The sequence below is a fragment of the Hoplias malabaricus genome, chromosome X1 (genome assembly GCF_029633855.1).
Source record: "Hoplias malabaricus isolate fHopMal1 chromosome X1, fHopMal1.hap1, whole genome shotgun sequence".
Classification (NCBI taxonomy): Eukaryota; Metazoa; Chordata; class Actinopteri; order Characiformes; family Erythrinidae; genus Hoplias; species Hoplias malabaricus.
Window position 1 is genome coordinate 8,542,981 of NC_089818.1, and position 23,981 is coordinate 8,566,961.

General features: G+C 46.6%; 1 protein-coding gene across 3 annotated transcripts in view; it reads right to left on the minus strand.

Annotated features, from left to right (window-relative positions):
- The window catches only part of LOC136675517 (protein CASP-like), a 163,898-nt gene that overhangs the window by 102,804 nt on the left and 37,113 nt on the right, over positions 1 to 23,981 (minus strand). For all 3 annotated transcript variants that reach the window (XM_066652082.1, XM_066652081.1, XM_066652080.1), the window contains exon 2: positions 22,909 to 23,019. In XM_066652082.1, the coding sequence (XP_066508179.1) occupies positions 22,909 to 23,019 (111 nt within the window). The remainder of the gene's footprint in view (positions 1 to 22,908; positions 23,020 to 23,981) is intronic.

Consider the following 23,981-nt stretch of genomic DNA (forward strand, 5'->3'; position numbering starts at 1 on the left):
TGAGGTCCGCCGCTGATGAGCGGAGAGTCGGAGAAATTTCGGATCAAAAACGAGGGTGTGTATGAGCACAGCGAGGTACAAAGGACTAGAAGATGCTCTCTCTGCCCGGGCCTGCATCTTAAACAGAAAGAGTGCCTCTACACACATTTATTGAGCCGGTACCAATAGCAGTGTGTACGTATGTTTCCGTCAAATAAAAAAAATAAATAAATAAAATAATAATAATAAAAAAATTAAAATAAAAAAACCCTAAAAGCCTTTAATCTGCAAGTGATGACAAAACTACTGTGAAAGCTCCATCTCTCTCTAATGCAACTGTACTCTCGAAGAATGTGTGTGTGCGTGTGTGTGTGTGTGTGTGCATGCATGCACATGCAGAGACCCAAAAAAAATCCAGACTCAAGGAGAGAGAGAGAGATGTAAAGATAGCGCAGATTGTGAACGAGAAAAAGAAAGAGAGAGACCTTAGACAAGAGAGGAGATAGAGACTGTGAGTGAGAGAGAGAGAGAGAGAGAGAGAGAGAGATTGATTGACAGAGCTGGATTACCCATGCTTCTCTTTACACTGGTGGCACGGCGATGGCCTAAGCTTATCTGCTCCACCACCGTGGGCCTCCTCACGTCGCCACGGATGCAATTGCTGTGGCGATGAAAGGCAGAGGAAAGCCGAGCCCCCAGGCGGAGACGCTGAGAGGTGCAACCCGAGCCACCTCACACACACACACACACACACTCTGCCTGCCGCTCTGATGAGTGACAGCGGCCGACTGGAAACAGTATCTGTAGAATTCCACAACATCCCATCTCACGCACAGGTGCACACAAACACCTACCAAAACACACAGGGGTGGGAACTCAGACTAGACCACACACACTTACATCAGGATAACGGGTCACACATGTACTATCTACACATACACAAACAAAAAGCAGTAGCAAAATGAATGGCATGTTATGAAGCAGGTGCCCATGAGCCTACGTCCCCAACGCCCAATGCCCAACGTGGACAAGAAAGGGGATGAGGCCCATGAGCTACAAAGGAGAAGAACCGTGTTCTCTTTGCTAGAAGCAAAAGTTAAGACCAGAATTAAGTCAGAAACTCTTCCGTGGACCTGCCTTTCCTTCTTGTTTTTCTAAAATCGAGATATATTTGGCTTGAAAACATAACGGGACACCTGCACCATAATGGGAGGAAGTCCACTAATCAGGCAAAACCTACACCTCAACATTCATAACACTGCCATTGCACCCAGCCCCCAAAACACACACACACACACACACACCCACGCAGTGAGAGATGGTGGGTGTCAGTTGAACAGGGCTGTGCATTGTTGGGGGATTTGGTACATTAGTGGTGAATGTAGCAGAGCTGTCGGGACAGAGCCGCAGTATTCATCACGGGTGGGACCTAGCCCCCATCCCCCACCGCTGCTCACACGAGTGTGAAACGAAATGACAAAGCTGACAAGTTAACACCAACTCCAGGAAATGCCCCCCTCCACATACACACACACACACACACACACACTGCACCACTTCCTATGCGCTCCCCCTTTGTGTGTGAGAGCATGTGTGATTCCTTATGTTTATATACTGTTCTGTTCTAGCACAAGCTATTCATTTTTCAGCATCCAGAACATTCCGTATTCATTGGTGTCGACATGGACACTCTGAGGGGTGTCTATAGCTCTGAGGACACCAGCAGCTGCTTGTGTCTGTTTGTGGCCTTTCCTCAGTAAGCACGTCTAGACGGATCCACGTCCTTTCAGACCCGTAGCGCTGAGTGTAAGGCTGGATGGAAACATCTGAGGGGCTTTTCAAAGATGAAAGCTTTAAGTACGGTTAAGTATCTTCTGGTCGGGTGGTCCACCAGGTGTCACCCATTGTTTTAAATATTTGCAGAAACATCGCCTGATGCTCAATACGTCTTCAACAGCACGTTAGGCAGGAAATTAGAGAAAAGCAGTGTGGACTCTGACTTATGCACAGCGTTGTACATGCATTAGGCTTAGTCTCCTTTGATGGCAGTATGTGCTTGTCTATCTTTTGAAGATGCATATGCGTGTGTTCCATTCCATGTACGCTCTCTGTGTGCTTTAATACGTACCATTCTCTTTTGATGCCTCGAGTGTGTGAGTGTGTGTGTGTGTATATATATATGTGCATTTTTTTTACCGGGTACGTGTGTTGTATGGCTCCACTTTGATGGTAAATGTGTGTGTGGGAGTGAACGAGTGAGCGTCTCTATTGCTATTATCTCTAAATAAGGCAGGGAGGGCTATTCAGAGGCTATCTTCTGCTCATCTATCCGTGGCATGGCTGGAGGGGGAGAGAGAACATAGAGAACAGAGAGAGAGAGAGAGAAAGAGAGAGGTGGGGGGGTAAGAGGCGGTTGATGAAGGAAGGAAGGAGGAGGGGAGAGATAGAGGGGGAGAGATAAAGAACGAGCTCAGGGGTAAAAGATTGAGGAGCGGGGGAGGGCATGAGGCACAGTGAATGGGGGCAGAGAGAGAGAGACAGAGAGAGTGTGTCAGTCTAAAAATACGTTAACAGTTTAGAAATTCACTTCTTTCCAAGATGTTTCGTTAACAAACACGATCATATTAATAATATTTACTGAACTACTGAAGAGAGAGAGAGAGAGAGAGGGGAAGACAGAGTGAGAGTGAGTGAGTACACAAGAGAGAGCAAGAGACACCGTGACAGATCTCCTTTCCCCAGCTCAGACGCTGGAAGATGGATGGCAGCCGTGTCCAGTCAGGGTTCTCTGGGGAGATGGAATTCCCATTCCCTGTCTGCTGGCCCCCGGGCCATTCGCTATAATTCCTGAGGGAAGAGGAGGATCCGATTCCCCTCACCCTCCACTCCTCCCTCACCGAAGCCCCTCCACCCCCATCCCCTCCTCTACAGTCACAACGTCCCGTCTGCAGCTGACCGCCTGGGGCGACCCCCTCAGGACTGACCAACCTTCCCATCAGCCATACATCAGCAGGCTCTGTGAACCGGAGCCTGGAGAAACATGGTGAGGGCACTAAAGATTGGAAGGCATGTTTTTTCGACAGGGAAAAGAAATTATATATATATTAAAAATAAATAAATGGATTAATAATAATAATAAAAAGAAACAGCATTGGAACAGAATGTAAACGTTAAGGTTAGGAGTCGGTAGACGTGTCCAAAATGATGAAGTGCGCTGTAAACAATAGCCCAAAGCTTAAAAAATAAAGTTGTGAATATATTAACTCCACAGTTTTGTTTGATTCAGCGAAACAAAGTGTGTTTTACAACTTCGGATTTCATCTCAATTTTCAACAATGAAATGTTAGATTCCTAATGTTCAAAACATGGTACATGTTTATTTTATGCTTTCATCTGTGTATGGGGGCGGCACGGTGGTGCAGCAGGTTAGTGTCGCAGTCACACAGCTCCAGGGACCTGGAGGTTGTGGGTTCGATTTCCGCTCCAGGTGACTGTCTGTGAGGAGTTGGTGTGTTCTCCCTGTGTCTGCGTGGGTTTCCTCCGGGTGACTGTCTGTGAGGAGTGTGGTGTGTTCTCCCTGTGTCTGCGTGGGTTTCCTCCGGGTGACTGACTGTGAGGAGTGTGGTGTGTTCTCCCTGTGTCTGCGTGGGTTTCCTCCGGGTGACTGTCTGTGAGGAGTGTGGTGTGTTCTCCCTGTGTCTGCGTGGGTTTCCTCCGGGTGACTGTCTGTGAGGAGTGTGGTGTGTTCTCCCTGTGTCTGTGTGGGTTACCTCCGGGTGACTGTCTGTTAGGAGTGTGGTGTGTTCTCTCTGTGTCTGTGTGGGTTTCCTCCGGGTGACTGTCTGTGAGGAGTGTGGTGTGTTCTCTCTGTGTCTGTGTGGGTTTCCTCCGGGTGCTCCGGTTTCCTCCCACAGTCCAAAAACACACGTTGGTAGGTGGATTGGCGACTCAAAAGTGACCGTAAATTTAAAATTTATTTGTGAATATAGTAAGAATTCTACATTTTGCTGGACTATATAACAATACGCATTTAATAATGTGTTCCCATTTAGTAATCCCAAAACCTCTGACTGGAGAAGTGGGCCCTCTAGAGAACGTAGCTTCACAGTTCCAGAGCCCCATGCTGTGTGGCTTTACGCCTCTCTAGCTAACACTAGGCTGATGTACAACATGGGTGCGTGTTAAAGAGCGGAGTCTGCGTGCCGTCGATGTGTCTATGCGCTTTGATATTCTTAGTAACAAATGAATGACAAGGAAGAGTAATTCCATACTTTGGATCAGTAGTGGAGCGTATAAGGAGGTTTTAAGCAAAAAAAAAGGTGCTGCCAGGAGCCTCCTAAGGTAGTGGTGCCCCAGGCAGAGCCCTGAGGGATCGTGGGGAGTCCCCAGCGCTGTGTCTTTAAGAGGACACTGCTGCTGAAGCACAGAGAAGCAGCTGTCATCCACAGTTCTCTGTGTGTAAATGTTTTCAGACAGGCTGAGTGCATGCGCGAGTGTGAGCGTCTGTGTGTGTGTGTGTTCAGCATTCAGCAACCTCCACATCTATAAGACACAGCAGCAAAACAGACGCCTACTGCGTGACATCATCGCAGTGACACCATCCGCATGACATCATTCGAGATCCTGTTGGTCTCACCTTGAGACGCCGGCCGGACAAACACGACGACGCCAGAGAGAACATTAAAGTGGCCGACGAGACCGCGGCCTTGCACAACTTTTGTTTTCATTCCTTTTCTTCTGAAACGCAGCGACCTTCAAGAAAAAAATTCCTCATGGAAAAAAAAAAAAAAAAAACAGCAGAGTTCAGAACACAAAAAGCCAGCAGGCTTAAGCTGGGCCTATGTTATGAGATGTTTCGACCACTTTTAAACCAAGTTCTCTCCAATCTGAAGCAAGGTTTATATCTGACCACAAGAGAGAGGAGCTGTGGGCTGAACGCTGACTAATAAAAACCTTTACTATGGTTATAAATGTTTGTAATATACAAACCCAGACTTCAAGGCTCTTGAGGACTTAAAAACAAAGTAGTGTACACCCAGCCTTACGCTACATCTTTCCTGGAGAGGGTGGTATCTGAAAGACTGGTGTCAACAGTAATAATCATTACAAATAATAATATGAAAAAATGAACAGAGCTACTTTATATTTAGTACATTTATATACAATACACACCAAACAGATCCAACAGTAAAACCACTGCCACGGTTCCTGAATAATACCGATTACTTATAGCGGTGGGGGTCAGCACCTAGAGTCAGTTCTTGTAGCTGACGTAGGAAAGAATCTAGGGTGGGATTCACAAAAGGTACCCTACAAAAAAAATTAAGGTTCTGTTTTGAAATGCAATTCTCCAAAATGGTTCTCAAATATTGTCTCATTCATTCATTCATTATCTGTAACCCTTATCCAATTCAGGGTCGCGGTGGGTCCAGAGCCTACCTGGAATCATTGGGCACAAGGCGGGAATACACACTGGAGGGGGCTCCAGTCCTTCACAGGGCAACACACACACACACACACACACACATTCACTCACACAGTCACACCTACGGACACTTTTGAGTGTGTTTTTGGACTGTGGGAAGATACCGGAGCACCCGGAGAAAACCCACGCAGACACAGAGAGAACACACCACACTCCTCACAGACAGTCACCCAGAGGAAACCCACACAGACACAGAGAGAACACACCACACTCCTCACAGACAGTCACCCAGAGGAAACCCACACAGACACAGAGAGAACACACCACACTCCTCACAGACAGTCACCCGGAGGAAACCCACACAGACACAGGGAGAACACATCACACTCCTCACAGACAGTCACCCGGAGGAAACCCACACAGACACAGGGAGAACACACCACACTCCTCACAGACAGTCACCCAGAGGAAACCCACACAGACACAGAGAGAACACACCACACTCCTCACAGACAGTCACCCGGAGGAAACCCACACAGACACAGGGAGAACACACCACACTCCTCACAGACAGTCATCCGGAGCGGGAATCGAACCCACAACCCCCAAGGCCCTGGAGCTGTGTGACTGCGACACCTACCTGCTGCACCACCGTGCTGCCAATATTGTCTCAGTTATTTCCTAAATATTTTCCTCAAGACACCATTGAATGTTTTTTGTTTGTAGGCGACTTATAACGCAGCTTTTCATGCTGTGTTTTGCGGTTTCTAAATTCCACGAGACATTTTGTTTTTTAAAGAATCGACCTTGATTACCACTATTCTGTTAAATCCATGCAGTTGGGAGCAAGAGTAGTATCAAACTAAGCATTGAAAAATGTAAGTAAATAACAATTAGAAGATTAGAAGTGAGGGGGGAGGAAACAGACAAATAAAAAACTGATTTAAAAGTTGGCCAATGCTTTATTTAAGCTGAAACAAACAGTACTTTAAGAACATTTATTTAATCGTGTTACTGATAGCAATTCAGCTCTTACAACTGAGTTTTACCTGAACTCTACTCATCCCCAAGACAAGTGTGAGGCTTTTGAAAGGTTAAGACAATTGTTCTTTTAAAGAAAATTATTTAAAGAAGATTTAAGAAAACAAACTAAATCTTAAGTATGAAGTTAAAAAAAAAAAAAAAAAAAAAAAAACACTCAAATTTAATCCAGTCCCTTGTTAAAAACAGTGATGGTTAGTATTTTATTCAGAACATCTCCAAAACTGCAGGTCTTTCAAGATGGTCCCAGGTTGCAGTGGTTAGCACCTACCAAAAGTGGTTCAAGGAAGGACAACATGGTCATGGGCGCCCAAATCATGTTGGAGCACGTGTAGAGAAGAACCAGAAGCCAGAAGGCGTCTAATGAGGAAAATGAGTGAGAACATCATCACCGACACATCGACTTCAGGAACTAACTCTTCACTAATCAGCGATATTCACGTCACCTCTCACCTGGCTAAAAGGTGTATACCACGTTTATGTTTTTATATTAATTTCAAGTCCTACGTTAGCTTTAAAATGCATCCAGGAGTCTCTCCTTGAAGTTGAAAGAGACTGAAGAAGCTTTCTCATGGGACCTAACCCCTGGTGTGGCTTCTGATGAAGCGATTAGCGTGAAATGTAACCGAGAGATTAGTCTATTATCAAAACACCTGCTGGCTGGAGCTTGAAACAAGAGGGAGATAGTCTGGCACAGACGCACACACATACACAAACACACCCCGAATTTCACTGTGTAGTGCCTCAGAAACTAAGGGAAATGATGAAAAGGTGGACATGTGGACACCTAGCCACAGCTGGAGAGAAAGGCCAGTTTGAGAGAGAGAGAGTGTGTGTGTGTGTGAGGGTGAAAATGAAACTAAAGGCAGAGCTGTGTGTGTGTGTGTGTGTGTATAGAGGAGAACAGTAGCTCCAGTGTAGCTGCATTAACGAGGGCGACGCAGGCAGCCAGTCCCATGCTTATTGAATTATGCATCCCTCTTCTGATCCTCAGTCTAATTTGGTCAGATGTGCGAGGCGCTCTGATCTTCTATAGACCGCCGCTAACGCAGCATGGGCTTTGATGAGGAGCGAGACTGCTCTCCGCTGCTCTGCCTCATTCGTGCATGTGTGTGTGTGTGTTTGTGAGTGTGTGACAATATTAGACTGAGCACTAACTCGAGTGTCTGTGGAGGTAATGCTGCTCCTCACCATCTGCCACTGCTCGTAATGGAGATGCTGCACGCTAAACCAACCTTTTATCAGCTAAGGATAGAAACAGCATGTCAAATCACCGATGACGATTTAGCCACCTCCCCTGCTGTAGGAGGGAAGCGTCACGTTATGGATCGGGCGAATGTTAAAGCCGTGTAATTAGCCCTGTCTTAATTATCCGCCACATCCCCACTTTAAAACTCAGGAAATGACATGAAACGTTCTGCCGAGCTGTTTTTTTTTTCTTTTTTTGGAGCTCGTAGCACAAATGAGCACTCCAAGGAATTGCTGGAGGACTTGGACGGCCCGAATCCATACACCCAGACTTGTCTCAGCATACATCTGCTTGTCTGATTGGTTAAAATATAGTGTATTTTAGAAAATAAAATAAATAGCAGGCCTCAAAGTCATTCAACCAAGAGGTTAGCATTCTCCTCCAAGCGTGTTGATCTATTTCAGCGGTTCCCTCTCAAATATGACATGCATTGTGTGTGTATTTACTTGCCTGGCTGCTATTCAATAATATTTCCAAGGCTCAAACTGTTCTCTCTCTTTACAGCGAATGTTCAGATGGCTAAAGCTTAAAGGAAATGTTTCTATCACAATATAGCTCTTAATTTACATCTAGAAAAACTAGAAACATACTGTGGCATATAGTGATATTGAATTACTGTCCACTCCCTACTCCACCTAATGTAACTACTTCTCCAGAAGCACCAAACAAAGCCAAGAACCAATGTGAACGTTGGGCAGAATGCACACATGGCTGTAATATTACAACATAAAAGCTGTTAATCTCACAAAAAGGATCTCCATTAAAGCTGAAACCATGGTGGTGTTTATCAGCAGATGGAGCGCTGACGCAGTCAAACGGAGGAGTCTGCGGGGACATCGCTTGTGAGAACTTTGTGGGGGGAAACCGGACGAGATTTCATGACATCAGCACGTGAGAGAAACTTGGCTCAGGTGTGGGAAATTGAAATGAGCTGAAGTGTGAGTTTGTGTGTGTGTGTGTGTGTGTTGAGGGAGGGCAAGGACTGTGGTCAGCTGAGTAGAGCAGAGACCTTACAGTGATACTAATCATATTTACCATTACCAATCAAACACTGACCTGTCCGCACACACACGCAAACATGTACAAGAAAAAGCAAGCCTACTACTGTACAAAATCATCTCTGCCAATCAAATATCAAAGAGGTTAGAGGTTGAGGGTATTGACTGCTAACCTCAAGAGCGAACTCTCACACAAATACACACACACACACACAAGCGTGAGAAAGTTTTCATGTGGGTCTGAGTGGGTTATCACACCAAACATCTTACTGTTCAGCCATTCTGACTAAACACACACAAACTGCTTACTGCTCCGTTACTGAGTATCCGTTTTATCGTCAGTAATTGTTTATTTGTGTATTCTTCAATAGAACGTGCTGAAATGCTTAAAGTCTAAGCAGCAGCTCTATGAAAGTGTCAAACAAATAAATACAGTGTAATTTGAGTTCCTAACTTGTGTTTATTGATCGTCAGAAAACATGTTATTTCTTACTAATTGAAGGAATAAGGTTTAAAAGACCGTTGTTACCCCCCCCCCCCCCCCCCCAACGGTGTTGGGAAACTCTAATAGGCGTCTTGCCTGTGACGTAGATGGTGGACAACAACTCTAGAAGCTGCACTTAATTTAATGTAAAATGAGGAAAAGGTGTGTTGTTTTTGGCTGCAATCATTCAATGTACAGTGGGACATCTGTGAACAAATGGCCCAAAGATCCCAAAATATCCAGAAAATGGACTAAATTTGTCCACTTTAAACGGGCACGTTAGAAAGGACCATCCCCTCACTCCGTTATCTGTAGCTCATTTCACTGGCGCTTTTCCAACAATATGGGCATGTAAGGACACCAACGAAAGGTGTTCAAGAGCCTCTGTAACATGGAGGTAAACAGGGTAAGGACACTCACTTCGCCTGTTTTAGTTGGTGTTAGTTAACGTTAGCTTGACTCGCTAAACTCGGTGGCTCAGATTATACTCGGCTACGTAGCTGCATTACGGAGGTTTATAGTGTGGGATGAATTCGAGTTCGACTTCGATCACATTTACAAGAATAACGGTACCTCTAAATTTGAGTTTAGCTTATTGCTAGGCTATTGTCATGAATAATGTTGGTTATTTAGCGAGATACTGTCATAACAGTCAGTCATAACAGTGTTTTACCGCGGCGTTGTTCAGCTGTTGTCCACCAGTGACGTCACGGTCGCGTTCGAGAATTTCCGTAGAGAGCTCGGGTTTTTCCGTCAATTTAATAAAGTTGTCAGTTTTAAAACAAATTAAATTGCTATTTTCATTTTAATTCATACTTATATCTGTCAGTAACTACAATAATGTGAAATATTCATGGAGGTCCATTAAGTGGTGCTTAGACTTTAAGAACCCTCTATTAATGAACTCCATCCATGTAACACTAAACATTGTATTTACCCCAATTTTAAAGGATTACACGTCCTTCAAATAATATTTCTGGTGAGAAAACAAGGTGTGTATTTCATTGGCCATTAGTTAAATCAACTACAACCACATTAGAAAATTCTGTACAAAATATTTATTACAATCAAATGATATATTATTTGAATAAATATACAATGAAAAGAATCCACTTCTAATCCCAAAATCAATGGAGATGAATGGGTTTATTCATTAACCAGGCATTTACATGCAGTTAAATCAGAGTACACATTCCCGCACTAGAGATGAGCAGCAGTCTCCAGCGCCACCTTAACTACTGCTTTCACTCCACACAAACACACACACACACTCCTCCACCTCCTTCGACAGCTAATAGGAGGCGAATTCCTCTCGTCTCCTCACTCCTCCCAAATTCCACAGCCAGCGAGAACACAGTGGAACGCCTCTTAAATCAATGGCTCGTTACAGCACTTCATGTTGGGGTGTGTGTGTGTGTGTGTGTGTTTGAGAGAGAGAGAGAGAGAGACTGGTAAACAGGCCTGCGTGGTGGGGCTTACACACACAGGCCTATAATTAACTGAGGAGACGCCAGGCAGCCGGAGCAGGCACACTGCCAGTCCGGATCAGACCCTAATTACCACACTGTCTCTGATACAGCGACTCACACACACACACACACACACACAAATAATACAGCCCCAAATGGATCAGGCACAATTACAGACACCTCACACACTTACTTTTCATTCCAAGGACCTGAGCAGAGAGCATGTAATCTAATACACTAAAAAACAAAAACGACAAGAAAAGCCTGCCGGGGTAATAATGCGTCCTGAAAACGAATATCCTCAGGATTAACCATTTGTAAACCCTACGGACAGATAATAATAATAATAATAAAATTCTACTTAACAGGCAATACCACCTTTTTGGAGACATTTTTAGAGACAAATGACTGAGCCGTTTAATGTAAAACATTTTCGTTACAGAGAAATGATAATGTTGCATAACTCTGTAGTTTTACAGTGGTGGTGATGGTAACCTGAAGTCACTGCATTCATTCATTCATCATCTGCAACCACTTCTCCAATTCAGGGTCGCGGTGAGTCCGGAGCCTACCCAAAATCACTGGGCGCAAGGCAGGAACACATCCTGGAGGGGGCGCCAATCCTTCACAGGGTGACAAGTCACTACATTCATTCATTCATTCATTATCTGCAACCACTTCTCCAATTCAGGGTCGCGATGAGTCCGGAGCCTACCCAAAATCACTGGGCGCAAGGCAGGAACACACCCTGGAGGAGGGCGCCAATCCTTCACAGGGTGACAAGTCACTACATTCAAAACTGAAATTTCCATTTCATTTCCAAACGCCAAAAGTGAAAGTTTTCAGAAGGGACTGGAAGTGCATGGAAGTTTTCAGACGTGTGGTTCCTATCCCCAACACTGTGAACAATACTCATTATATTCTGTACTTTTCCCTGAACCAAACATTTCACATCAAACCACTCTCATGTTTTACATTTCCACCTTTGGTCAATGCCCCTGACATTAATTTTGAAGACAGTTTCCATGCCTCAAAGTTCGTACTTATACAGAAACCCCTGTGAAATTCACATGCACATTACATAGACTGGTTTAAGTATCACAGAAATAACTACATAGTCGTTACGTAACAATTCATAGTAGTCTTAGGATTAATAGCTGAATAATAAGCTGGTGCTTAAGAGGTTCAGACTGGCGCAAGCAGTCTCCTCTTTGAGAGATGAATGTTGGAGAAAGCTGTGGAATAAAGCTCAGGTAAATCCCCCGCAGTGCCACACCTGGACAGCGGCGGCGTGGGCAGGACGCCTAAGTCCCTCCTGAGTCACAGAGAGATGCTGGGGATTACAGAGTAACTCACGCCGTCAGCTGCATGACACACCGGACTGACTCAAAACCACACGCTGTTAGGACACTCACATTTTCCACCAGCAGCTTTGGGTCTCTGTTAATGAATAAAACAACAAACCGAGGGCTTGGGAATAAACGAAATAACACGTCGCACAGAAATGGAAATGTTATCCTTATAGTTTCTCCAGCTGTTGATGGCCTTAAAGAGAAGAACAGCGGAATTAAACACTGTTTTAAATAAAAGGTGTGGACACATATCAACATATAAATAAAGCACCCCAAGGGGAAACTACATCATGATGATGTTAAAGGCACGTGCACAGCTTTGAATGCAGAACCTTGAATCAAAACGAGCTGAAATGTGGGATTTGTTTTAATCTTTTGAGCACTTATTGAAAGTGTAAAGATGCTTTTGAATTGTTGCTTTAGTTTTAGAGTCTCTTCACATTCAAAGGGAGAGAGGAGCCTGGTCTTGCATGAGTGGAAATAACTGTCCGGCAGCATTCCTGTCACGCCTTCGTCCTGTCAGTTTGTTGTCCCCGCCATGTGCTTTATTTGCACATGGCTCCGTTTTGTTTATGTTCGAGTCTCCGCCTTTGTTCCGCCTCCTCGTCCGTGTCATGTGTTACCCGTCCTCGTTATCTGTCCAGGTGTGTCTCGTTTGTCTCTGTATTTAAGCCCTATTGTGTCACGTCCTGTTTGTCGTACATTTTGATTCACATTCTCGTTTGTCATGTTTAGTCAGTCGTGTTTTCAAGTCTGTCCGTCTGTCTCCACAGTTTCTCCTTTCTCGTTTGTTTTGTCGTGTTCTCCGTGAGGTCCTGTCGTTTAGTGTTATTCTCCTTTTCGTTATATTCCAGTTCTCTGTCTTGTTGTTTAGCTTAATATGTCTAGGTTCATCTCTGTTTGTCTTGTTGCCGCTGTTTAATTAAAAGAACCCGTGTTTTAGCGAATGCGTCCGCCTTCCTCAATCCGCCCCTCGCTCCTGACAGAATGTACGACCACCAGGACGCAGCTAGCACAGACTCTATGTTCGACAGGGCTGCGATGTGGAATAGCCGGCTCCGACAAATGCATGCCACAGTGGCTCAACGCCTTCGGGAGGAATCGATTCATGAGTCAATTCATGAGTCGAGTGATTGCTCCAGCGCGAGTCGTAGGAGCCGGCGGAAGAAGCGTGCTGGAGTTCCCCCCTCGCTGGAGGATTACCCCCTCAGGTCCGGGGAAATTTTTGGGGGGGCGTTAAGGGTAGGGGCTGTTAGCCTCACCTCCGTAACTCCGAGGTCTGAGGCTAACAGGGGCGCACCTCGAGGTGATCTGATGGGTGCGCCTGTGAAACCCCCTAAACCCTTTACAGCTCCAGCGCGAGCCCGGCGAGCAGCACGAACTCCTGTCCTCGAGAGCGCGGCTCCTCCTGCCGCGCCTGTCTTCGTTAACGCGGCTCCTCCTGCCGCGCCTGTCTTCGTTAACGCGGCTCCTCCTGCCGCGCCTGTCTTCGTTAACGCGGCGCCTCCTGCCGCGCCTGTCTTCGTTAACGCGGCGCCTCCTGCCGCGCCTGTCTTAGTTAACGCGGCGCCTCCAGCTGCGCCTGTCCTCGAGAGCGCGGCACCTCCAGCCGCGCCTATCTTCGTGAGCGCGACACGCGCCTCTCCAGTCTTCGTGGACGACGTCGCAGATTCATCTGCCTCCGTGGACGTCGTCGCACGTTCTTCAGTCTTCATGGACGTCGCTGCAGGTTCCCCTGCCTCCGAGGACGACGTCGCTGCAGGCTCCCCTGCCTCCGAGGACGACGTCGCTGCAGGCTCCCCTGCCTCCGAGGACGACGTCGCTGCAGGCTCCCCTGCCTCCGAGGACGACGTCGCTGCAGGCTCCCCTGCCTCCGAGGACGACGTCGCTGCAGGCTCCCCTGCCTCCGAGGACGACGTCGCTGCAGGCTCCCCTGCCTCCGAGGACGACGTCGCTGCAGGCTCCCCTGCCTCCGAGGACGACGTCGCTGCAGGCTCCCCTGCCTCCGAGGACGACGTCGCTGCAGGCTCCCCTGCCTCCGAGGACGACGTCGCTGCAGGCTCCCCTGCCTCCGAGGACGACGTCGCTGCAGGCTCCCCTGCCTCCGAGGACGACGTCGCTGCAGGTTCCCCTGCCTCCGAGGAGGACGTTGCAGGTTCTCCTGTCTCAGTGATGGCGGCACCCGCCGCTCCAGTGTCCGTGATGGCGGCACCCGCCGCTCCTGTCCCCGTGACTATGGCGGCTCCCGCCGCTCCTGTCCCCGTGACTATGGCGGCTCCCGCCGCTCCTGTCCCCGTGACTATGGCGGCTCCCGCCGCTCCTGTCCCCGTGACTATGGCGGCCCCCGCCGCTCCTGTCCCCGTGACTATGGCGGCACCCGCCGCTCCAGTCCCCGTGATGGCGGCACCCGCCGCTCCAGTCCCCGTGATGGCGGCACCCGCCGCTCCAGTCCCCGTGATGGTGGCTACCGCCGCTCCTGTCCCCGTGACTGTGGCTACGGCCTCTCCTGTACCCGTGACTGTGGCTACGGCCGCTCCTGTACCCGTGACTGTGGCTACGGCCTCTCCTGTACCCGTGACTGTGGCTACGGCCTCTCCTGTACCCGTGACTGTGGCTACGGCCGCTCCTGTCCCCGTGACTGTGGCTACGGCCTCCCCTGTCCATGTCCGTAGGTCGGCCCGAAGGACTTCAGGGCCGATCCCCAGAACTGTGCCCAGGCTGGTTCCTCAGACTGCCACACAGACATTAGCCAGTCCTGGGCACCCCCCTGTTACTTTGGTTCCATTGTCTGTCCCTGTCCTGGTTCCCGTCTCTGTCCTTGTCCCTGTACCCGTTTCTGCCTTTGTGTCTGTCCCGGTCCCTGTCACTGTGTTTGTGTCTGTCCCCCTGAATGTCTTGGTCCCTGTTCCCCTACCTAGTCCAGTCCAGTTTCCTGTGAGTCCTGTCCAGTTCCCTGTCAGCCCTGTCCAGTCTATGTTTCAACCCCCTGTCCAGTCTCAAGTCTCGTCTCCTCTCCAGTCCCCGTTTCAACCCTCGGTCCTGTCTCCATTCCAGTCCCCTGTCCTGTCTCCTGCCCATGTCCAGTCTTTGGTCCCCAAACATGTCCAGTCCCCTGTTAGTCCTGTCCAGGCCCCATTTCAACCCTATGTCCCGTCTCCTGTCCAGTCCTTGTTTCAACCCTCTGTCTCGTCTCCTGTCCAGTCCACTGTCCCCAAACATGTCAAGTCACGGTATCCATCCCGCGTTCAGTCACCTGTCCCGTCTCCTGTCCAGTCTCATGTCCAGTCCCCTGTTAGTCCTGTCCAGTCTCTGTTTCAGACCCCTGTCCAGTCTCATGTCCAGTCCCCTATTAGTCCTGTCCAGTCCCCGGTTCAACCCTCTGTCCTGTCTCATGTCCAGTCTCCGTATCCGTCTAGTGTCATGTCACCTGTCCTGTCTTCTGTCCAGTCACATACCCCTGTCCAGTCTAATGTTCCTATCCTGTCCAGTGTCTTGTCACCAGTCTCTGCTCCCGTCCAGTCCCAGCACCCGGTCCTGTCATCAGTCCCGTCTCCATTCCAGTCCCCTGTTCATGTCCAGTCTTCTGTCCCCAAATGTGTCCAGTCTCCGTATCCGTCCCACGTTCAGTCCCCTGTCTTGTCTCCAGTCCAGTCTCCCGTCAATTCCCATGTGTCCACTCCTGTCCTGTCCAGTCCGTTCTCGTCTCTTGTGGCCCCCCTTTGTCAGTCTCCTGTCATGTCCCATGTCCCGTCTAGTATATTCGGTCCTGTCGTGTCCCCAGCTCCTGTGTCTGTTCCCGTCCTGTCCTGAGTCCTGTCACCCGTTGGTTTGTTGTCCTGTCTTGTTTTCCGTGCCCTCTCCTGTGCCAGCTCCTGGGGGGTTTAGGAGTACGCGCCCAGGAGTTGCGCGTTCTTGGGGGGGGCATCTGTCACGCCTTCGTCCTGTCAGTTTGTTGTCCCCGCCATGTGCTTTATTTGCACATGGCTCCGTTTTGTTTATGTTCGAGTCTCCGCCTTTGTTCCGCCTCCTCGTCCGTGTCATGTGTTACCCGTCCTCGTTATCTGTCCAGGTGTGTCTCGTTTGTCTCTGTATTTAAGCCCTATTGTGTCACGTCCTGTTTGTCGTACATTTTGATTCACATTCTCGTTTGTCATGTTTAGTCAGTCGTGTTTTCAAGTCTGTCCGTCTGTCTCCACAGTTTCTCCTTTCTCGTTTGTTTTGTCGTGTTCTCCGTGAGGTCCTGTCGTTTAGTGTTATTCTCCTTTTCGTTATATTCCAGTTCTCTGTCTTGTTGTTTAGCTTAATATGTCTAGGTTCATCTCTGTTTGTCTTGTTGCCGCTGTTTAATTAAAAGAACCCGTGTTTTAGCGAATGCGTCCGCCTTCCTCAATCCGCCCCTCGCTCCTGACAATTCCTGTGATAATTTATGTACATTTCCGTTTACATTCATTGGCAGAGACTATCTTCCAGAGCAATTACAACTGAAATCATGCACAGTGTGCTCCCTCTGCCCGAGCTGGAAACTAAACCCCTCTCTAACGTAACACCAGCTTCATCCTCTATGACACACAACCCTCCACGCAGCTCCTCGTCCTTGTCTAACACACGTACGCCGTGCTCTGGTCTGTGTAAGCGTGAGCCGATCTGACTTGCGGCTGCGGATCCAGAGGCCGTATTAGTGAAACACGCTGGCCTAGTCCTAGGCACCTCTTGTAGGTACATCCGCCGGCTCCTGAGGTGAAAAATGAGCCTTCAGCTCGGCACAATGCGGCTCTCTCCTGGCTTTGAAGGTCACTCTTCAGATTAGGTCAGCCGCCGCCGCCGGCCCCCATTGTCCACCTGTATTTGTTTAACTAATGGGGGGAAAATATGGGCAAATAATAAAAGCTGAAAATTTCCCCCTGCATGAATGACCTTTAAGGAGAGATAAGAGTGCCTGGTTAATGCAACTCCCTTTTCCAAAAAGATGGGGGAGGTGCTACTGCCAGCTCTTTCACTCAAACACACACACACACACACACTCCCCTACAGATTACTGCCTTCCTGTACCTCTCAGCATTTTTAACTTTTGAACAGATGCACATTTGCTTCAGTCTCTTGTCAAAGCGTTCACGAAGTTCAGACTCCTATAAACAGCCAGTGTTTTAAGGGCATGACTTTGGGTTTAACACTTGAAGGTTGAGGAGGAGCACGGGCCATTAAACAGCTTTTGGAAATATCCAAAAATATAAAATCGATTCACGCCCTAGTTTTAATGGTTGGTCCAGCACAGGAAACTAGCCCTCTACAGCGATACAGTGAAGTTTTTACAGTGTGGCAACAACAGATAGAAAGCCTGTTATTATATGTTTTTTAATGCGCTTCGTCCTGCTTTTTCCAAACAATCCCAAAAACTCACAGAGGGGTCACTGCTTTCATTGAGGGAATAACCCTGATGTAGCAAACACCATTAGACACTGGAGGAAATATTGCTTTTCGGTCCTAGAGAGTTCGCCGTGTCAATATCACAGTATAGAGGATATACTGTCCAGCGCTAATACACACACATCTTGTTTGGGGAGACATATTGTGTGTGTGTGTAGCTCTGAGTGGCATGATTAGAGCAGTGAGACCTGCCTCTGTTTCTCTCTCTCACTCTCTCTCTCTCTCTCTGTGTAACTGCTTCAGCTCCAGGTTTTTTTTTTCCTAAATTCATATATACAGCCCTTCTACGCTTCCACCTTCTCCAGATCTAGTGTAGACTTCTCCTTTCTACTCCTCTTCACCAGACACCCTGACAACCTCCAACACACACACACACACACACACACACACTTCTCTGAACCTCTGGCCCCTGCCTCTCCTAAAAGCACTGCGTGTAAATTATAGATGTGCACAGACATGAAAGAAATGGATTTCAGTGAAAAATGCGAAGTCTGGGGTGTGCACGTGTGTGTTGGTGTTTGTGTTTAAAAAAGACAGCACGAGAGAGAGAGAAAGAGAGAGAGAGAGACAGAGAGAGAGAGAGCGAGCATGAGAGAGAGAGAGAACGCATGAGATAGAGAATGAGAGAGAGCGAGCATAAGAGAGAGAGAGAGAGAGAGAGAGAGAGAGAGAGAATGAGAGAGCGCATAAGAGAGCATGAGATAGAGAATGAGAGAGAGCATGAGAGAAAGAATGAGGAGAGAGAGAGAGAGAGAGAGAGAGAGAGAGAGAGGAGAGAGAATGAGGAGAGAGAGAGAGAGAGAGAGAGAGAGAATGAGAGAGAGAGAGAGAGAGAGAAGTTACACTGAATGCTAAAGTCTGACAAAGCACCAGGTATCTTGCTCTAATAGTGACGCGAACTGTATCCCCTTCGATCAAATACAACTTTTTAAAGCAAAGAACACACGGGAGAATGCTGTAAGTAACAGCAAAGTGTAAAGCTCCAGCACTCTTCAAAATCCCCCACAGAAAAGTTAGAGCAATTGTGTCTGGTTCTATACATTCACACAATCCAAGTAATTAACTGCGTCAATTGGGAGCTCTTAAACATCCAAATAAAAACGCATTACCGTTCATTCTATCAATGCTTTTACTCATGGAGCTTGGTGCCAGGAAAGTGAAACAGAAAATCTGTCCGTCTGACTTTGTGAAGAGCACGTCTGACCCAAAACAGAAGGTGATTTATATCTCCTGCCCAGCATGAAGACACCAGTAATGACTTCCACAAGCCCTCAGTCGTCCTGTCGCCTCCAAACAAGCGCCCGGGCCAGATGAAAACAACACAGAGACAGACACAATGGCCTTGCGCTTTATTTATTTACACGCCCCCCAACATTTTGGACACAGCCGCGCCATTGAGCTTCACCACAAAGCATGGAGGGGTTTGCGGGGGGACGAAGAGACTAAGGATCCGTGCGCCTGAGGGGGGTCCAGCCACTGGCGATGATCAAACACCATGTAGACCACAGAGCCACTGGCTTTAAAAGAGACACTGAAAATTCATTAGGGCTCATGGAAGAGTACTCAGAAAGCTTTAAAGAGATTTGTAAAAAACCAAGAAATAAATGATCTTCATTTAAAAAAAATGGCTCACATGAAATTAAGAATCAAACTATTTTGTAGACACTGAATAAACCAGTTTATGCAACCCAGAGCGGGTCTCCCTTTGGGGGTGGCCATTTTGAAAGCAAGTTTACTAAATCTAAGCCAATAGGTGTCTGTTGAATAACATGGAGAAGAAATATTAGAGAAAACGACTGACTGCTATTAGACATATAACATCTGTACATGACCTACATGGTAATCACATCAGGCTGAATGCAATTAGATCCTCACGGCAATGTCCCAGATGTACAGCTTTCTATCGCTGCAGAAAAATGAGATAAATTCTATTAATGCCCTTAACTCCAGAAGAAATGTTAGATGACGTCCAGAAATCTTTGGCCACTGTAGTCTTCTTCAGTACAGGATTGAATCAGGGGACGTTTCTTTAAAGCAGATGGCACACAAAGGGAAAGGTGTTAAACGCTGCTCAACCAAAACATCAAGGTCCTCGAGCGCTGACCAGGGTGCCAGGCCAGCACTTCAACCCCCAGCCTACTCTCCTCCTGAAGCCCTAATCCCCATTAAGGCCTGTTCAATGCTGATAAGCGCCTCATCGTCCACCTGCATCGACACTTTTGGTCCCTGAACATCGCTGACCGGCGGATTATTACACGCCAGAGCTTTACACCCAAACAGCAGGGTGGGGGGTAGAAAAATGACCAGAGAAATTGGGTAAGAACAAAGACAGGAGAAGCTCTGTGGACGCGGTGTGGATTTACGTGAAGATGCAACCTGGTCATTTTCCGGGTCTAAAGCACAGTGTTTTGAGGGTTAAATCCTAAGCTACATCTTAATTAGCTAAAATACAAATGGGTAAGTTTTAAGGGGTCACGAATTCTAATAATAATCATAGGTTTCACCTTATATTTATAATTGTGTACTTTAGTTTTGCTTCAGTAGATTTAGATAAACACTGCTTTACTGATCAGTACGTTTCTCACTTCTAAAACCCCCAGCCTTAAATACCAGTAATGTTATTTTGGAAGGGGTGTGTGTGTGTGTCGGTTCATGGCCAAGTGTAGGTTAAATGCAGAGTCTGAATTTCACCACATTGTTGTGCGATTAATGATTAAAGCACATTATTAATATCTGAATTATCTTAAATATCAAACTGGCATTTCAGAGGAGGAGGAAAAAATAAAACATTTTTAACTTCAGTTAGAAGGACTTTAAAAGTTTGTTGCTAGGCAATGATCAAACCACAATAAGAGAGGCCTATCCTGCAGATAGTGATTGTGTTGGTGGACAATTCTCAGTCCAGTTTAATAACTGCAAACTGGTCAAACTGGTTTAAAAACTCCAGCAGCACTGGGAATGATCCACCTCCCTCCACAAAAGAACGGATCTGACCACTGAAGAACAGGGGACAATCAAAGTATACAGAGCAACATGTGGATGACAGTCTGTAATTGTAGAATTGTGTGGTCAAGTGAGCTGAGAGAATAGAAACAAGGAGGTGGCAGTAATGTTGTGGCTGATTAGTGTATATGAAAAGTCTGAACACCCTCCCACGTTAGCCTTTGGCTAAAGCTATCGAGCTAACGAACTGATCCTGCTTTGTGGAATACCCCCCTCTCCCCCCTTCAAGGGCTCACGCTCTCATGTCATACACGTTTTCCACTCAACCTTCCCAGCGGCCCTCCGACCCTCGACTCTCAATGGGGAGCTTTCGCACGAGCCTCTGCCTACTCATTCATAAATAATTCACGACCTCATTAATTATTCATTACAACATTCCAAATAATAACAACAACAACAACGCTTTGTTTCCAGTCGCGCTCCAGCAGGCCCGTTGCCATGGGAGCACGCAACTAAACAACAGTCCCGTGAGGAAGGCGGCGAGGGAGGAAGGGGGGTGGGTTTGGGAATAGCAGACGAGATTCCCAAATGACCGCGCTTAGCCGGAACGTCACACGTTCGACGGTAAACAAAGTAGGTCAAAGTAAAACAGCTCTCAAGAGAACGAGCGGGATTCAGTCTTCTGAGGCGAGGAGGGGAAAAAAAAGAAACACAAAAAAAACCCCCTCCAAAACCAAAGTCACTTCTGATCGCTGATGGATTTATTGTGGAAACTAAAATAGCTGTTAGGCGCTTTTCTCAAAGGTGACGAGCCGTATTTATGCTTCATGCCCATGAAACAGGCCACAAGCTCAGAGATTTATGAGGATAAGAAACTGAAACACATGGACTAACTGACAGTAAAAAATAAACAAATAAAAAAACAGTGACCTCAATATCAAGCCCTGAGGCACTCAGAAAACGTTAAAGAGGCTTTTTCTCAGGCTCTAGCAGCATTTAAATTACAAAAACCACAGCTGACGGTGCAACACTGTGGTGTTAAGATTTTTAAAGTACTTTTAAACGTCTATCACAAACGTCTATGATGTGATTCGCATTACCAACACAATTCTAAAAATGAACGAAGCCACTACACAAACAGACCGGCTGTGGCATCACAAACAGAAATGAAAATCTATACTGAGTACTACGTTACTGACATTTAAAATGGTGTTCTATTCTTGACCTGCATGCAGATTTATTATACAGGACCCGCAGTGGCATTCTTTTTAACAAAAAACAATACCATAAACTGTGATGATCATTTTAAATCCATGGTTATAACATGGTTAGGAGTGTGCATATGGTAGAGAGAGAGGGGGAGAGTGAGGGGGGGGAGAGAGAGAGAGAGAGGGGGGGGGGGGGAAGAGAGGAGGAGAGAGAGAGAGAAAGAAACAGAGAGCGAGAGAGAGAAAGAACCAAAAACAAAACAATACAAAGGAAAGAGCACAGAAGCGTTCCTCACCGGGGTCAGCCAGGACTTCATCAGACTAAAGAGGAGGGGACAATTAAAGACAATAGCAAGTCACTGTCTGCGTCGCTTCACTGAGCTAACAGCAATACCATCAAGTCCTTCTCACACACACAATATTGCCCAAGAACAACAACAACAACAACAGAACACACTGGCACTTCAGGCCTCCCCACAGAAACAACCTATGAAAACAACAGCAGAGAAACAGAGAGTGGAAATAAAACACAAACGGCAGCTGAGTTCACACCAAAAGGCCAAAGTGGAACAAATCTAACTTCTTACTTTAACGTGACACAAATCTGAAGCTTTCAAACCTGTGTGAATAAAAACCTGATCTTCTCAAATCAGAAATCAGAGCTGATCTGCTTTAATGCGAGTTCCTAGATCAGTTTCTGATTGGTCCTTATGTTTACATTATCATGTGGGCACTGCTGCGATTATCCACCGAGGGAAGTGCGACTAGCAAACGCTATAGAGGCATTGAAGCCTCTGTCTTTAATCACTTTCTTATTCTAATCATCAACACTCAGGAAATTATCTCAGTTACGGATCTGTAGAGGATTTTCATTTGTTGTCGGCCTGGCGGAATAATACGGTAATTATTAAGTGTTATATAAATAGTTGTGATTATCAAATGATACTTTTTTTTAAATCGTTGAATGTGAGCACAATCCTGAAGTGGATCAGAATAGAGCAGGTCCAAAACGTCCCAACAGAAACCCTATTAAGATCAAGTAAACAAACATTACTCACTGTCGCCCCCTAAAGGTGCTGTAGTAGGTTGTTACCCTCATGTTATATTCATAACATCCAGAAATGAAGCTTTTTTTACTGTAGTAAATAACAGAGATTGGCTCAAATAATCACCAATGAGAACCGATGATATTGTTTTTTTATTATTATTCATGGATCATTGATTAGTAGACGCCTGTTTCAGGGATCATGTCCATTCACACTGATGACAGATGTGGGTCAGATAGATGCACAGTGTTCTGGGACATTGCATTAAGGCCTGTAAACTCAATGCTCACCTCTGGTGTGTTTTTCTTAAATTCACGGCTCTGGTCGATGAGCTTTTTCCTGGACTGTTCACTCTCATCTTGTCTGTTGGCCAGTAGCGTGGCGGTGGCGTCTAGTTCTCTCTGGGAAAAACAAGCACACACACACACACAAGGGCAAGTAATTACACATTGCTCAGCAGGGGGGCATCATTTGCATACACAGACAAACAAAACACACTTTGAGCAGACAGATTCCCACCGAACACCTCCACTAGACTCTACCCAACGTTCAAACTATGAACTCCAACTACGGCACAAAGCTTTAGCTACAACAGCTTGGCTTCCCAGACGGATATGCAGCACATGCTGGAATATTGCAGTGTGGGTTTTACTGTATTCGGCCACCCAAGCTTCAGTGAGGTCACCCAGTGGTCCTGGATGATTGGTCTTGGAGCAGAAAACACAACCCCAACTCATCCCAAAAGGTACTGGATGGTGGTTTCTTGCTCCACAACCCAGTGTTGAGTGTCTTTATAACCCTCTGGACGTAGTGGCCTCTGAGTCACGTGCAGCTGCTTCAGAGCATCCTCTCATTCTCCACAGGATAAATCTAATAGAGACTCCGTCTATATCTACGTTTTGATATAATCCACTGAAAATAAATGTTTCAGATTTTGTGATGCTTAAATGTGACACGTTCACACACCCACCACACCTCTCCCACGTCTCATACTCGCATATGGACTCCAGATCTCTAAATTATAGAAATCAGGTTGCTACAGGCAGACCACAACAACAACAACACAAACAAACCCCAAACACAGCCAGTCTCCTCCTTTGCCTTTTCCACACCATTAGTGGTTGCTGCTATTGTTACCTTTTTATATGTGAGTAATAGAGTTTTATAGAGCTGACCAAGCTGCTGACAGATGGGTAGAGGAACTCTGCAGGGGTTGTGTGTTCACTCGTGAGAACAGTACACCCCAGTCTGGTGGTGCTTTTGGCTCTAAATTTAGAGATATGTGCATTACATTTGAAACCAACACTGGTGATATCTCTCTCTCAGTCTCGGATTCTCCCTCTTCCTTCTCTCTGTCCCATTA